This window comes from Camarhynchus parvulus, chromosome 10 (assembly GCF_901933205.1).
Source record: "Camarhynchus parvulus chromosome 10, STF_HiC, whole genome shotgun sequence".
Lineage (NCBI taxonomy): Eukaryota > Metazoa > Chordata > Aves > Passeriformes > Thraupidae > Camarhynchus > Camarhynchus parvulus.
In genome coordinates, this window is record NC_044580.1 from 1,885,780 (window position 1) to 1,902,193 (window position 16,414).

Sequence of the window (16,414 nt, forward strand, 5' to 3'; positions counted from 1 at the left end):
CGGGGCTGGAGGTAGGAGCAGCCAGCGGGACACTCCTCCACGGTGGGATGTGGGGCTCTCCGAAGCACCCCGAGCCCGCCAGTCCCCGCTCCCGTGGCCGCATGTGGCTCTGTGACGGGTGCGGGGCGGGTCCATCAACCCACCTTGTCCCTGCGGAGTGTGCCGGGCCACGCGGCCCCGTCTCCTTCCAAACACAACAAAGAGTGGAAGAAAAATGAGTCAGACAACAAGAGCAGGCTGGGGCCACTGTGCTGCCAGCACCTGAAGCGGGCCGAGAGCAGCCAGCACCTCTTTTCCAACTGGGTACAGTGGGATGGGGAAGAAACGGGGAAAGAAAACAAAACCCAAAACAACAGCTTTCAAACAATTGCTTTTTACAGTATGTACAGAGCCCAGCAGGCAGAGCATCCCCGTACAGCGGCCCTCGGGGCCGGGTGCAACACGGACACACACAACTGAGACCGATGGCCCCGGTCCCCCGGCCGGGCAGCGGGAGAGGCGGGGCAGGGCGGGGCGGCCCGGCCGCTGCGGGGCCGAGGTAGAGTGTCGGCCTGGGGTGAGCCGCTCTGGGGCTGGGGGCAGAGGACCAGAAAGCCCCTGTCCTCAGAGCTGGGAGCAGCCAGGAGTGGGAACCATCTTCCTCCAGGACCTGGTGCCCCCAGCCCTGGCACGAGGCTGGAGCGGGGACCGGCACGGCCCCACACGCCTCTGGCAGAACCTAAGTGTGCTTGTTTCTTGCTGCGCCCTGCCTGCAGCCTGGGGAAGCTGCCCTAAAAGCAAAAGGTGGATGAAAAGGGGAGCCACAGCCCCCCCAACAGCAGGATGTGCTGCCCCAGGGTTTGGGGGGGGCACTTGCCGTGATAGTGGGGCAGAGAAAAGGCTGGGATTTGCAGAGTTGCAGCTCTGAAACCAAAGCAAAAGCCACAGGCAGGAGCTTCAGGCAGGTCTGGACCGTGCACAGCCTGGGGGGCCCTGGCAGCCTGTGGGGTGACAGACGCAGCCCCCAGCTCTGTCCCCTGCTGCCCCCAGCCCCAGAGAGCCCCAGCCCCCAAGGGCAGAGGCTGCTTTGCTGAGGCCAAGAGCTTCCCCAGCCCCACTCTGGCCACTGGCCACGTGCTGGCTGCTCCTGCCCACAGGCACAGAGTTGTGGGCGCTGTGGGGTGCAGGACCAGATCAGGGACTGGGAGAGCCCCACAGCTGCCCCCAGCCAGGCTGCCACCCACCCACCTGGCTCCCACCAGCCCCCTGACACCCGCCAAGGCTCTGTGAGCCAGTCCTTCCTTCCTTTCCTGAGACTGTGGCCACACGGCAGGCTCGGCCCCATGTTCCAAGTCCCTGCTTGCCCCCAGTCCTATCGTGAAGCAGCAGCTCACAGAGACACGGCAGGGTCCCAAATTCATCAAGAAACCTCAGTGCTTCTGTTTCCTCTTCATATGCACCAGGCAGGTGAGTCGCCTCCACCCCAAGTGCTGGTGCTCAGTAGAATAAATATATCCGCAGGTACCAGCTCCCCCACTCCCCAGAGAGGGGTGGGGTGGGGAGTCAGTGTGTGTCCGACGAGGGGAGAAGACAGAGTCTGCCTCAGATCACGGCAGGAACGTCAAACAGTACAATTAACACCATTCAACTGATGTCTAAAGGAGTCTCCAGCGCTTCTCCATGTGAGCCAGTCACACGTCTTGTACAGCCCAGGCATCCCGGTGTGTCACATCCTGCCACGACCCAAGGGCAAGTCAGCTCCCACGAGCCCCAACAGCCACGGGCAAACCCTAAACCCTCGAGGGCATCCCGTGAGCGCCCATCCCGGGCACCTCGGGCCGGGCCCGGCCCGGGGAGGTGCGGCAGGAGCGGAGCCTTACCGTTCTCACCTCCGGGGAGGCGGGTACAGGGAGGGAGCGGAGCCTTGCTGGCTGGCCACGATGGCTGTGGAGGAGAGACCTGCGGGGAGAACAGGTGTCAGCTGCTGGTAGGCAGGGCCCTCGGGGACAGTGTGAGGGTCTCATGGCCTAAGGGCAGGTGCAGCTCCCCCCCAGCCCAGCCCCACTCTCACCTGTTGCATAGGGCAGGTTGTACTGTGCTGGCAGCAGCGAGTACCCGAGGTGGTGGTGGTGGTGATGTGTGGAGAGCAGGCGCTGCGAGGGCGACGTGCGGGGCCGGTCGCCGCTCCTCTCCCCTGCACCCGCTCCTCCAACACTGCTGCAGCTCCCACTGCCCCCCACCACCCCACAGCCACTGCGCTCCCGCTCCTGAGACGTCTTCTCGCTTATCTGGGGAGGAGAAAGCAGACACGTGCTGAGGGACACGACCAGCGACCCTGGGGCACATACCGGGATGTTCCCTCTGCCTTTGCCCAAAAGGTTCCCATGGGGTGGGATGACCAAAAGCCATGTGGAGGACACAGGGCCTGTCTGAGGACCACTCTTTCCTCACTCTGTCCAAGCTCTGTCTCCCACCTCAGCCTAGGAGGAGCCACGGGATACAGACAGCCCCCACATCCCAACTGCCAGCTCCAGGGCTGAGGTTGCTGCAGGGCCTGGAGATGCCCCAGCACTGGGGCACAGGTTTGGCTGGTCCATCCCAAAGGTTTTGTAATGCTGGAATCCATGGCTGCAGGTCCCCCACAGCAGCAGAAACAGCAAAACCACACAACAAACAGAGCTGCTCCCACCTCATTATAGGATCTAGGGACTATCCCACAGAGCTGGGTGAAGCCAGCGCCCTGCTGATGCTCACCGTGGGTGATTTGCTCTTGTAGTGGCTGGCATGCTGCTGCAGGATGTCCAGGGCCTTGGACTCCGAGCTGGATTTACAGCTCACGCTGGGGCTGGCTCGGGACTTGTCACTGTCATCACTGCCGGATGCCTTGCTCCCATACGGAGAGAAGGAATAGCTGGAGGGTAGGTATGATCCTGGGGGAAGAAGAGCAGTCAGGGCACCCAGAGTATTTGGGCAGCACAGTGAGAGCATGTGGCTCTGTATGTGTGTGAGAGGATGTCCCACAGCCACCCCCCACCCCGAGAGCAGGGACAGCTGGGAATGGACACCCCTTGAAGGCCCCAGCTCCCTACCTGGGTAATTCTGCATCATGACGGTGGGCATGGCACGGTAGCTGGGGTGGTTGGGGTCATACGACTGGCTGTAGGAGTAGCCGTGCATGTACGGGATGTAGGACTGATGCTGCGTGAGGGGTGAGGACACGGGGACGTGGACACTGGGCCTGGGGTCCTTCCCCACCATGCGAGCCTCCTCGGTGGGGGTCAGCTTGCACTCGGAGCTGGTGCTCTCCTTCCCGTCCTCCTTGGATGAGGCTTCTTTGCTTCGATTTCTTTCTTCCTTCAACTTTCGGTCCCTCTCCTCTTTCCACCGCTCATCCTCTGTCTTGATGTCTGAGTACTTTGCTGGGTACACGTAGGTCCACATCCGGGGCTCAGCTTCCTGCAAGAACACCCAGCCATCAGAACAGCTCCCTCCCCCTGGTCCTGCCTGTCCCAAAACCAGTCTGCGTTTGGAGAAGACTGGCAAATCCCATTCCCCTTCTCTGGGCTCTCCTTGGCCCACCCATGGCCTCCACTTCCTGCAAGAACAGCCAACCACCAGCACAGCTGCCTCCCCACAGCCCCACCTGTCCCAAATGCAGGCTGGGTTTGGAGGAGACCAGCAAACCCCATTCCCCTTCCCCGGGCTCTCCCTAGCTCATCTGTGGCCTCACAGCCCCACCCTTTTTCTCTCATGGAGTCCCACCACAAGCAGAGGACAACACATGCTCTCTGAGGTGATGGCCCCAGCAAAGCCTGGTGAGTGGCTTCCTCCAGGAGCAAACCCAAGGAAGGCTGGGCTGGCAGACAGGGCAGGGCATTACCTGTCTGTACCAGAGAACAGGGTCCACCTCCGCCTGCCGGCCACACTCGGAGCCAGCCTTCGTCTCAGCCGTCTCCTTCCCCAGGTGACCAGCCTCACTCAGCTTCACCTTCAGCCCCTCGGCGACTTGGCTGCTGGACAGCTTGGATGAGTCCTCCAGCTTGGGGATGATAACGGATTTGGCCATATCAGGACCTCCCTGCTCCTTGGGCTTGCTCAGCCCTGACTTGACGAGGTCCGTGAGGCTTGGGGCTTTGGTCAGGGTTGGGGGCATGGGTGGCTTCTGCTTCCATTCTTCTTTGAGTGCCGCCTCCCTCTCTTTCAAGCCCAGCTCTGCCTTCTTCTCCAGCCCTCGCTGCTGCTGCTGCTCCAGGCTCTGCCTCTGCTTCTGCTGCTCCTCGTACTGCTGGCGGTAGGCAGGGTTGGTGCTCAGCAGGTGGGCATGGTAGCCCTGCTCGCTGTAGCCGTAGGGTGGCACGTAGGCGTACTGGTTGTAGTAAAGAGACTGCATGTACATGTTGGGGCGCTGCTGGATGACCGAGGGCTGCTGGCTGGAGCCACTGCCGAGTTCTGCCTTCTTCTCTTCACAGCCTTCACTCTTCACCTTCACCTCCGGGTTCTCCTGCTCCTCATCCTTCTTCAGCTTCAAGGTTTGTGTCTCGGCTGCAGACTGCCCGCCGGGGTTCAGGGGTCCTGGGCTAGCCTGGGGGTAGCCAGGGGAATAGTAGGTTTCAAAGCCTTGGTAGAAGGGAGACTCTTTGCTCTGCGGTTGTGGTGGGAAAAGAGCTTTTTTGGCGCCTTCCTTGACCAGCTGCTCTGGATCCTTTGCCTTCACACTCTCCAGCTTGCCCTCCCCATCCTCCCCAGCATCAGAGATGTCCGAGTAGGCCGGGCTGTTGGTCTTCACCGAGCTGGCCTCTGCCCCATTCTGGGTGACAACATGCAGTGGGGTCAGGGGCTGGGCTGGGTTGGTGTTCTCCAGCCTGCTGGCCCCGCCGATGGAGGGACTGGGTGCATTGTCAGTGAAGCTGTAGATTTTATCTGCCTCGGCCTTGATGCTGGCGAGCCGGCTCTGGTGGGGGTCAGATGAACCGTTCAGCAGCCCCTCGCCTTTCATCCCCAGCTCACTGGATTCCCCCCGGAAAGGGCTCTTACCTTCCTCTGCTCTGCAGGCTTTGCCAGGAGTCAAAGGGTTTTCCACCTCTTTGGGCTCTTTCTTCTTCTTGTCTTTCTTCTTCTTCTCCTTGGAAGGGGTGAGGGCAGGGTTGACAGCGAAGGGCTCTCCCATCACTGTTGGCTTGGGCTGGATGGGTTTGAGCTGGGGGCTGTTGGGCATGGTCTGGACCACAGTCGTGGCCAGGCCAGCAGAGGAGCCGGGGCTGGCTGTGGTCAGCGTGGCAGTCTGGAAGGTGTAAATCGGCTGAGGGGGGATGGCTGGTGCAATGGGTCTGGCAGACTTCAAGCTTTTGGAAGGAATCTTCTCCTGTTTAGCACCAGAGGCCTTCTTTGACTTGTCCTTATCAATGCATCTCTTCTCCAGAGAGTCAAAGTCATCGTTACTCGTCTCATCGGCCACCGAGGGACCATCCTCAGAGCCATCATTGGACAGAGCACCCAGGTCTGTGTCCCCCTCCCCACCCACCTTTTTCTTGCAGGGGACCTTGGCGCTGAACTTGCTGGATGGGGAGGGGCTGTGCGGCTCCATCAAACGCACCTTGGGGGTGGCCGAGCGAGCGGGTGAGAGGGAGCCCTTCTGTGTCCCGGCAGCACCATTGCAGCTCCCGATGTCGGCGTGCAGGGAGGGCTCCTCACCATACTCACTATCCACATCTGCTTCTAGCTTGCTGTCATCATCCGTGTGTGCGTGGGCCTGGTGGTACTTCAGCCCATTGATATGCTTGTACTTCTTGTTACAGTTGGGGTGGGGACAGTCGATGAGGATGGGAGAAGGGCAGTTGCGCTCCAGGACAGCTGGCTCCACCTTGACCGTGGCAGGCGGCACCGTGGCCGAGCCCATTGAGTTTGTGCGGATGCGCTTGCTGCCCTTGGAGTCCTCCGAGCTGGAGTTCAGATCCATGTCGGAGAGGGGTTTGCTCTTCCTCTTGGTGACGGAGGAGGGGCTGGCCTTCACGTCCTCGGCAGTGCCCCCGGGCGGGGTGCGGTGGTCCGAGGAGTTCTGGCTGCCCCGGCGGCCCTTGCTGCTGGCTCCCGCCCGGGTCTTGCTGCTGTTGCTGGTGCCCTTGCTGTCCGAGGCAGCGGCCGTCTCGTTGACAGGCGTGTTGCTGTTGGGGCGCATCCGCTTGCCCCTGCCCCGGCCGTTGCGCATCTCCAGGTCACTGGTGGGAGAGTCACAGAACCTACAGGGAGGAGGACACAGAGGTTTGAACAGAGAGATGGCTGTGCTGGGCTGTGCTGTCCCCAAGGCACGGTGGGGAGCCCCTTACTCCCCTCACTACCAATCCCATAGACTTCTCTCCCCACTGATGGATGAAGAGGAACCAGAGAGGTCCCCTGGGATGTGCTAAACTGTCTCCAGTCCCCCCACATGTGACTGCAGAGGCAAAGAGCCATGGGAGCAGCTGGGTTGGGCAAGACGGAGATGCCAACCCCTGTGGCAGCCCCATGGGCACAGGGTAGAGTGTCCCAGGTGCCATGGGGGCCTGAGATGCCAACCCCTGTGGCAGCCCCATGGGCACAGGGCAGAGTCCCAGGTGCCTTGGGGGCCATACAGGCCCAGATCTGCCCTAAGCACCAGGAGCCCACCAGAGCCCCCCACCCACTTACCGGGGAGGTGCCCAGTCATGCTGCGTGCAGTCCAGCAGTGTCCCCACGTACGTCTTGTTCCTCCAGGTGACGTTGACCACCAGCATCCCTGCAAGGTGAGGGGAAAGGGTCAGACAGGGCCAGATGTGATCCCAAGGTGCCAGGAACCTGCCCCTCAAGACAGGCAAGAGGAAGAGATTAGCTCTAGTGTTGAAGGAGGGTGAACAAGTGGTCATGGGCTCTCAGAAGAGGTGAAACATCGGGCTCAGGGGTGGAGGGGCACCAAGATGAGATTTGGAGACTCCCAGCTCATCCCTTCTCTTGGCATGTCTCACCTAACCTCTCTTCCCTTTCCCTACTTTCATGGGATATTAAAACCCAGTGATCCCCAAAGGGCTGTGGGATTTCAGCCCTTCATGGGGGTACCTGAAGATCCACATTGGCTCCATGTGTGCTCAGGTAGGTTAGAGAATGTGAAAGAGCTGGAAAGACCCTGGGGAAAACACAGAAAGCTCCTAGCAAGGCTGTGGACCCCAAAGTGGAGCTGCAGACCCCCAGCAGGGCTATGAACCAGCACGGCCATGAACCTCATGACCCTCTGGAAAAAGCTGCTACTGCCACTAGATGGCAAACTGAGCCCATTATTCCTGCCCAGGAGACTGTCCCTGGCAGGAAAACCCAATCCTGGCAGAATAACCTTCTGCTGCCCTGGGCCACTTTGCTTCAGCACCTCCACGGGAATCCCTCTGCCCTGTATTTCCATCTGGAGAACCATCCATGGGGTCACATCCTCCGATCACGGAGCAAAGCCACTGGGCATTCAGAAAACCTTGAAGTTTCAGCTTTTCCACACTAATTCAGAAGAGAAACTGCCTGTCACACACCCACGCCAAGGCTGAGGACCCTCAGCACCTCTTCTGGGAGGCAGAGGGGTCTTCCACAGCACCCCTCAGCATTGTGGCGTCTCCTCCTTGCCACGGATCACTGGAGCAGAGTCTGTTGTGCCGGGCACATTTATCCAAGCAAGGTAAAACTCGGGAACACATTTGCAAGGGTTGATGAGTGCAGCAAGATATACGGCCCTGGGAGATGGATGGAGCCCAGGGAGCCTGGAGCAGCTGCGCCTGAAGCATGTTTATAAATCTCAGCCCACATCCCCCGTTGTGCTATGCCAGCAGCCAGCTGCAGGCTTCGGCATGGATAATACATGGAGCCAAGGCCAGACACGTGGGGCTCCTTCAGAGAGAGAAATGAAATGCAGACCTTCTCTTTCTCCTTTTCCTCCTGGAAAATGTTGCGAGCAGATCATGGGAAGACATGGTGCCAGCACATGGCCAAGAGGCACAACTGGCTCGTCCCAGTGAGCAGGAGGCCCTGGGCTCTGCCTTCAGAGGAAGGTGCTGGGGACCTGCCTTAACAAAGACATGGCCAGGCTGTGATGATGGGACAACCTGAGGGAGAAACCAACTGCTGGGAACCCACAGCCCCATGCATGGAAGTATCAGTGGGAATAGTGGGATGCTGGTTCCAGGCATCCCACAGAGGGCACATGGAATGTGGCCTTCTGTTCTTCCTAATGCAGCAGTTTTTGGCAGGCAGGAGCCTGTCCCCCTTTCCTTAAAATCCCAAGAAGCTCCTGGCTGCCTCCTGCACCCCAACCCAGCACCACCATTCCCAGGACACCTCTGGGGAGCTGCTGTGGGATCTTCCCAGGAGCTGCCCAAGGACCTGGCAGCCACTGAGGAACATACAGCACTAACCCAGGCCCCATCCCTCCCAGTCCCTCTGCTCTCCCTGCCAGTTCAATCCCTCTGAAGGCAGAGAAGGCCACGTGAGCCACTGCAAGTTAATTGCATGGCAAACCACTGGAGTCTCTTGTGCATCCTGGGGCCAGTGTGTGATATTAGAAAGAAGTGCTGGCATTTTTCATCCCAACCACCACAGTCACAAGAGAGAGATGAAAGAGGAAGGGGCAAAACAAGCTGGCACCGTGTCTCCTTCACTGTTGGAACACCAGACCTCCAATACATGCCAGCCTATATTTAACCCGCTGCAACCAATCATACCAAATCCCCTCCTAATCCTCCAACAATAACCCAGGACAATTTAAACCCCAGGACAGATCCTAAGCAGCTTTTTTCACCCACTGTGTCCCCCTCCCACGGCAGGATGATGAGCAGGCATGACAAGGGCAGCAGTGAGGAAGCAATGTTTTCACATCTCCAAGAACGCCGATGCTCTTGAACAGAAGGAATCCCACTTGGGTAACTCCCATCCCACCTGGTTTCATGGGATGGTGACATTCCCTTAAGGAATCAATATCACCCAAATCTGGGTGCAAACCACTCAGCATCCTGCTCACCAAGTGCTCAGAGTTGTATCCTGGCTGGAAAAATTAGGGGTTGGTGATGGTGCAAAGTTGCCATTTAGGAAGGCAGTGTATGAGAAAATCCTGGGACTATGTGGGATGGAGGACAAGGTGCTGTGGGCACCAGGAGCCATTCTACTGGGGCACATTTCCCCCCTTTTCAAAGATGAATCCCCCAAGCCCAACCAAGAACATCTCCATAAATTCCTCCTCCACCTGCATCACTTCCAGGATGCCCTGGCTTTGGGATGCCCCTTCTTCCATTAATTTCTTCCCCAGCTGCATCATCTTTAAAATTATCTTTGTTGTTTCCCCTCCAGGTGCATTACTTCCAGGATGCTCCAGCGTTTCCATAAGCCCAGCCCATGTGCAGAGATCCCACCTGACCTGCAGTGCCCAGGCTTTGGGACACAACACCAAAGCTGCTCATGCTCCTGCCAGGAGACAGAGGACACCACAGGGCTGTCCAGCATAATTGTCACCTCACCCAGTGAGGAGAGATCACTCACCAATTACCATCACAGGCAAAAAAGACTCACCCTGGGGAAACTAATTTAATTTATTACAGATGAAATCAGAGTAGGGTAATGAGAAATAAAACCAAACCTTAAAAAACTTTTTCCCAGCTTCTTCCCAGGCTCAACTTTACTTCTGATTTCTGCATTTCTGCCCCAAACAGCACAGGGGGATGGGGAATGGGGGCTGCTTTTTCTCCCCTTCCTAAATACATTATCCTGCCCTCATCACTGATAGGCTCTGCCTTAGCTGACCTTGTCCAACATGGGGGAAGTTTCTGGTGTCTTCTCACAGAGAAGTGCCCCCTATCAAACCTCAACAGGCAACTTGAACATGGTTTCCCCGGCAGGGCCAGAGGGAGACAGGATCATCCCATCATACCATGCAGGGATGGATGCTCAGATGGTGCATGACTGTCCCTGGCCATCCAACTGCTTTCCAGGGACTGCAGCACACAGAAGGATCACTGCCCTGGACTCCAGGAGAGAGGACTATGGCCTCTTCAGAGACCCATTTGACAGAGTGCCATGGGACAGAACGCTGGAGGGGAGCGGGACCCAAGGAAGCTGGGTGACATCCCAGGATCATCCCTTAATTCAGGAGCAATGTACCCCAACAAAGAGAATTCAGGTGGAAATGCCAGAAGGCCTGATGGATTAACAAGGAACTCTTGGAGAAACTCAAACACATGAAGGAAGCCTGCAGATGGGGTAACCCACAGCTAAGGGGCTCAATGATTTGTTTGCCTTGATTTTCACCAGCAACACCTGCTCCAGCCACACCACCTGATGGAGGAGGCAAAGACAGGGACTGGGAGAAGGAAGAACCAGCTGTAAGAGAAGTTCAAGGTGTGTAAATCCATGAGACCTGGCAGAGGAAGCATCTAAGCCACTATCCATTGTATTTGAGAAGTCTTTGCTCTCACCCTCCCATCTTCTCCATTCTATCCCTATCTATTGCATTTCCCTCCTGCTCCAAGCAAGGACACGTCCACTGGCATGTGCCAACCCTGGGCAGGCTTGTGCTCCACCACACCCTCATGAGAAGTTTGCAAAAGGACAATCCAAATGTCCAGAGTACAGAAATCTGAGCCATGGGTAACCTGCCACTAACATGCCAGCAAGGAGCTGGAGGAAGGGATGTTCAGTGTGCTGATGTTTTCCAGGTGCTGCCACACCATGATCCTCATAGCTCAGAGGGTTTGTGTTTGTTTTGCTGGGATCAGCACTGGTGTGGCACCATGGGGAGGTGACAAGGTGACATGATCTAAGCCAGGTGACACCAGCTTCACCGAGGGGGGTGGAGGAGAGCTGGCAGCTCGTGAGGCAGCCAAGAGAGCAATGCTTCCTGGTGTGAGCACATCAGTTAATCTGTTCCTCAGTTCCTGAGGATCAGAATTACACACAGCAGCACCAGGGGAGCTCCCATGACAGCTGCTCCCCACTGAAAGTGTCCTGATAAAACATCCCTGTGCAAGCCATGCTCAGCAAAGGGACAGTGTCACCAGCAAGGCCACAGGAGAGCATGAATAACAGTGCTCACTACCAGCTAGACCAGACCTTGGGCCAACACCAGCCTGGAATGGTGGAGGAGAAGGTGGATCCAAAGCCCAGAGCCAGATGGCTGGGAGCCCTCTGGGATGCCTTTAGCAAGGCTGATGGACTCATGGCAGATTTTCTAGTGGGAGATGAGGACAAAGTTGGTTCAGGGAAGGAAGGACATCATCAGGTTCACTGGAGCTTCACACTCCCATCTCAGATGGATTTGTCCTTCTTGCCCAACTTATCCTTCCAAGCATTGCCAGGCTTTGGCTTTGGCTTTAGAAGCTTTTCTCCATGATTTTGCAGACCCTCATGGAGAGGAGCAGGCTGGCTTCAGGGAGATCTTACGAGTCCTTTCCAGAGCCTGAAAGGGATCTCTACAAGAATGCTGAAGAGGGACTTTTTGCAAGGCCAAGAAGTGACAGGCCAAAGAGTAATGGCTTTAGCTGTAAGAGGGGAGATTTAGATTGGATATTAGGAAAAAAATTCCTTCCTGGCAGGATAGTGAGGCCCTGGAACAAGTTTCCCAGAAAAGCTCTGGCTGCCCCATCCTTAAAAATGTTCAAGGCCAAGTTGGATGGGACTTGGAGCAATCTGGGCTAGTGGAAGGTGTCCCTGGCCACGGCAGGGGGTGGAATGAACTGGGCTTTAAGGTCCCTTTCAAACTAAACCATTCCTCAGTTCAGTGATTCTAAACTTGATTCAAGCCAAGAGCTGCTCCACTGCTCTGGGGCTCTTCCAAGCAATCCAGTGAGGCTGCTACATCCCAAGGAGCAAGGGGAGAAATTGATCCCCCTGGAGATATTGAGGAGAGTCTCCAGATGCTGGAAGCACCTCATCTGACTTTGCAGACATGCCCTTGGTGTAGCTTTCTCCTCTGTATCCTTTGGGCAAGGGGAGATGGCTGGTGCATCCCTGAACATTTCAGAAGCTCCAGCTTCCAACAGCCAGATCCAGCACCACCCTTGACTCCATCTTTGACAAGGAGAAGGCAGGGGAGAGATGCCAGGCAAAAAACAGGGCTGGCTCTCCCCCTGTCTTCACAGTCAAGGACGAGAGATGCTGTGTGACTGGAGCCAAGGCACACAGCAGACCCAGAGACCAAAGGCAGTATCAGGGCTTTTTGTGCAGGACTGGATGTGAAATCCTTGCTCCCAACAGTGGCAACCATCAGCAGCTGGCAGAGAAGCATCTCTGAGAGTTCACTGAATTACCACAGACTAAAAATATCTGGGCTGTGGGAAATCACAGGACACCTCCAAGGCATGCTCCGAAATGGTGGCTGCAGAAGCGAGGGGCAGGCACGGAGCTCCACGGTGGGGTGAGGAGCAGGAGAAAAGAGCAACCACTCCCATGGCAAGGCCTCTCAACCAGGAACTGGCAGGGAGGGATGTTTCTGTGCTCCCTGCCTCAGAGATGCTCAGTTCATCCATCCTGGCACGGCCACTGTGACCCTCTTCTGATTTCCACCCAAAACCACCCTACAGGGTCCAAGCTCTCCTCAGCTTTGCCACTGCCCATGGGGCTCTCCAGCAGTCCTGCGATTTCCAGGGAACTCTGCAGCTCCAGGACTTTTGGGTTGAGGGAAGTCACAACAGGACTGTAGGTTGATGGGGCTGGAGAGCCCCACAAGTGAAGGGTGCCAATGTTCCTCTGTGTTGCTGGGTCTCCCAAAACCCAGCCATGCCTCAGTTTCCCCAGCTGAAGGTGGTGTATCCTACAAAGTGACCAGGCTCTTGGAGACATTGATCACGCAGTGCTGGGGAGGTGGTAGATGAGTGCAGACCTTCCACAGATTTCTTTGGAGCAGATCCACCCTGCAGATCCCCTGGCCCTGGGATGTGCAGAGCAGGACTTCCAAACTCTCCTGTTTTGTGTTTCTGCTCACAGGTCTTACATGTGACATCCCTCTGCTTTGGAGCAGCAGAAAAAACACACTCACAGCTCCCAGATGCCTTAACCAGGGTGATTTTTTTTTTCCATATGGAATGGATGGTAAAGGAGAAGAGTGCCAAGGTCCCCACCCCAAGCTAGACACCCCAGTCTTCCCTGGCATGGTCCATCCACTGCTCTCTTCCCAAACAGCTCAGGAGCTATTTCTCAATGCACTCTTTCCAAGGGGAACAACTTCAGTGCTCACATCAGCAGCCACTGCAGCACTTGGTCCTGTGCCAACCACGGTTTCAAAACCAGTTTGCCAATAGGAAGAGAGAAAAGGCAAACTGGGCCCACTCCCACCTTCCCAAAGCATGGGACGAGAACCTCACTGGAAGCAGATAATGGGAATGGAGATTTCAGCTCAGCTTCCATCCCCAGTAACAGAGTTTCAGTGAGGAGTGGCTGGGATAAAGGCCAACAGCTTCATTCTCTGCACAGAACTGCAATGGAAGAGTGGGAGCAGATGTCCAAGAGGAGCACATGGATACCTGGCTGAGATGACCCAACAATCAGCCTCCGCCACCACGGCTCTCTCTCACCTTTGTGCTTCTGGACTGTTTCTTCCACACAGAAAAACAAGGAGCTCACCCTGTGCCTCCCAAGGCAGAAACCTCCAGCATCCCACTCAGGCTAGAGGGAAGGCCAAGTTCCAGCGCTTGCCATGGGCCACTGAGCCACCTATTCATCCCTGCATTCCTTGGCAGAGCCCCAAGAGCAACGAAAACCCATCAAAGGACCTGGGAAAGCAAACCAAGCTGTGCACGGATGAGATGAGCTCCAGTGGAAAAAAAAGATTGGATTGGCTTGGCAAGAGAGCCGAGAGGCTGATCTCCCACTGAGTCGATTTTGAGAGCTCCACTGGGGTTTTTTAATCCAGCAGGAGATTTCTGCCACCTCCCAGGGTTTGAGTGTTTTTGTGACAGACCTGCGGGTTGCCAAGCAAAAATGAAGTCAACTCTGTCGAATTCCCCTGCCGGCTGGCACGGCCTTTCCCCTGGCACCTCCAAAACAAGTCAGCTCTTGTCGAAGAGAAATGGCAGCTTAGATTTTCGCCTGCTGTCTGGGCAAACAGATAACACAACACATGGGGCTGATGCAAGTATTGGCCCATTACTCCCTTTACTGGACGGATTATGGACTGCTCTCACACGGCTCCTCTGTGCTGACCACCCAAGTGGCGGCAGGAAAGCCCACAACATGCCAAAGAACACCACAGCAGGGACATGGGAAGGAAGGGACTGCCACAACTCCCCTGTGACGCTGTCAGAGAGCAAGCAGCTCTGCGACACTCACCGTCCTCCGTCTCCTGCCAGACGATGCCCTCCAGGTTGACGCTGGTGCCAGGCTCGCAGGGGCCCAGGCACTCGGGCTCGGTGGCCAGGGCCACATCGCAGGTGTTCACCCCCACCGAGCGCGTGCGCACCATGATCTGCTCACACGGCGACGAGATGTCGTTGTTGACCACGGGGACAAGGAGATGCAAGGGCAACACTGCGGGCGTAGAGACTGGAGATTCCATCTGTGGGGAAAAAGAGAAATGTGGTCACTGTGAGGAATACTGTTGGCAACACAGAAGGGAGAGCAAGTATCAACAGATATTTACATTCCTGGAGAACCTCAAGCTCAGGACTGCCACCTTCAGTTCACATCCCACACCCCATCAGAGGACAAGGATCTCGCAGGGCTCTGCTGCCCTGGCGTGCCCATGCCCATGTAACCCTGGGGAGCTCTGTAGTCACAGAGATCACACCCAAAAGTCCTTGTGCAGGAGATATCTGTGCTCCTGCTTGAAAGAGCTCGTGGCAAGTTCCTTCCCTGACGGCTTCTGTAATCATGCCCCGTGAGGATGCCTCTTGGCTATGGCTCAGATGTTAATGCAGTCAATGACTTTGGACCCCATGGCTCACTAGAAGAGCTTCTGCTCAACCGGCAGGACAGGACAAACAAGTAGCAGACTCCCTCCGGCACCCATGAAAACCAACATCCTTCTCCTTCCAGAACTACCCTGTGACCACCTGCAGACACAGGCACTTGGATCATATCCCTCTTCCCTATGCAAGTATCTGCTTCAGAGCCTGATCCAGCCATTGTGCTCTCTTTGCACATAGAAACCAGATCCCACAGCCAGAGCCGGGCTTGGAAAGCCAACAAGCCAACATGCCAAGTGGAAGCCCAGCCAAGCAACCCTGCTGCTGAGAAGCCAAGGTCCTTGGCCGCTCTGCCACGCAAGCAGATTACAGCAGTGTCAGGAGGAGGATGGCTGATGGGCTGATTCTGTGGCTGACCAAGGCAAGGTGGAGACCTTCTCCTCCTCTGGGGCTCATCAGCCAAGCCAGCCACCTCTACACCTTGGCTTATGAGGACCTGCAGCAAGGGGCAAGCGGCTCCTCTTCAGCTGAGACTTTCCCTCTTCACCATTTGTGATCTTTAGACACTGGGCTACCTCAGAAGAGAAGCAGACTGAGGAAACTCATCACATCCGCAGCAAGTGCCGACCTGGGTTCCTGTTTCAAGCAGGCAAAGATTCCTCTAGAGCACCCAGTTGTACTCCCAGACTCTCTAAAACTCTTCTGAGGGAAAACAGAAGACCTGGAGAGCCCAAGTTTGTGCTTACCAAGTGTGGACATGGGCACCAGCCCAGCCTTGCTGCTAACTCCCATCCTGGCCCCGACCAGCTGCCAAATTCGCCTGCTCTCTCTCTTGCTCACACACCTCCCTCCTTCAAGCAAGGGAAACAGCTCCAGCAGAACCTTGCATGTCCAACCCAGCCTGTCCCACCCGACAGGGTAACCACAGCAAGTGCCTGGAGCATCACATCTCCCCACGAACTCCTGACCCACAGATTCTCTCCACATGCCTGGTGACACAAATCTCAAGGCAGAGGAGCAGAGATGAGGGTATCACATCCTGGCTCTGAAAGGGCAAGTGGATTTGCTTTTCCAGCAGAACACAAAGCACTTTCTGTCTGCAGCCCTCTCCTTGTATTGCATACATCCTCTCTCTAGACAGCTCATCAGAGCAACATGCAGCTCACTTGGCACTAAAGATGGCCTGGAGGTCTCAAACAGCAGCAGTTGGATCCCAGTGTCCCCTCCCCAGAAGCACAGCTTGTCACCCACAACCACCTCCAATCTCCCAGCAACAGAACCAGCTCTTCTCCAGGAGCCCATCTCCAGACCATCCATCTCCAAGGCTGCCATAGGGCCAGTGGCCCAACTGCACCCCATGGGATGCAAGAAGGGTGGTTTTGGCATAAAACCACCCCAGAAGGCTGCCAGAGGAGCTTCCAGAAGACTCCCACAGGAAAATCACCCCCCAAAACACAGCAACCTCATCAGCAGATCCAGGGCAAGATGCTCCAAGGAAGCATGAGGCTCCTTAGAAGGGGCTCCTCAATGCCCCATTCTGCAAACCACAGTCAGTCACCAGC

The 16,414-nt window shown here is 56.5% G+C and overlaps 1 protein-coding gene across 3 annotated transcripts in view; it reads right to left on the bottom strand.

Moving 5' to 3' along the window:
* Nucleotides 1–357: 357 nt before the first annotated feature.
* ZNF609 (zinc finger protein 609) overlaps nt 358–16,414 on the bottom strand; it is a 61,641-nt gene continuing 45,584 nt past the window's right edge. For 2 of the 3 annotated variants that reach the window (XM_030955070.1, XM_030955069.1), the window contains exons 3-10: nt 14,278–14,503; nt 6,643–6,730; nt 3,860–6,215; nt 3,069–3,435; nt 2,734–2,909; nt 2,051–2,267; nt 1,869–1,938; nt 358–1,712 (exon numbers count right to left, since the gene is read on the bottom strand). In XM_030955070.1, coding sequence (XP_030810930.1) covers nt 1,706–1,712; nt 1,869–1,938; nt 2,051–2,267; nt 2,734–2,909; nt 3,069–3,435; nt 3,860–6,215; nt 6,643–6,730; nt 14,278–14,503 — 3,507 coding nt within the window. In that variant the 3' untranslated portion in view covers nt 358–1,705. Of the gene's footprint in view, nt 1,713–1,859; nt 1,939–2,050; nt 2,268–2,733; nt 2,910–3,068; nt 3,436–3,859; nt 6,216–6,642; nt 6,731–14,277; nt 14,504–16,414 lie in introns of all 3 variants that reach the window. The other variant, XM_030955071.1, reaches the window with a different exon arrangement.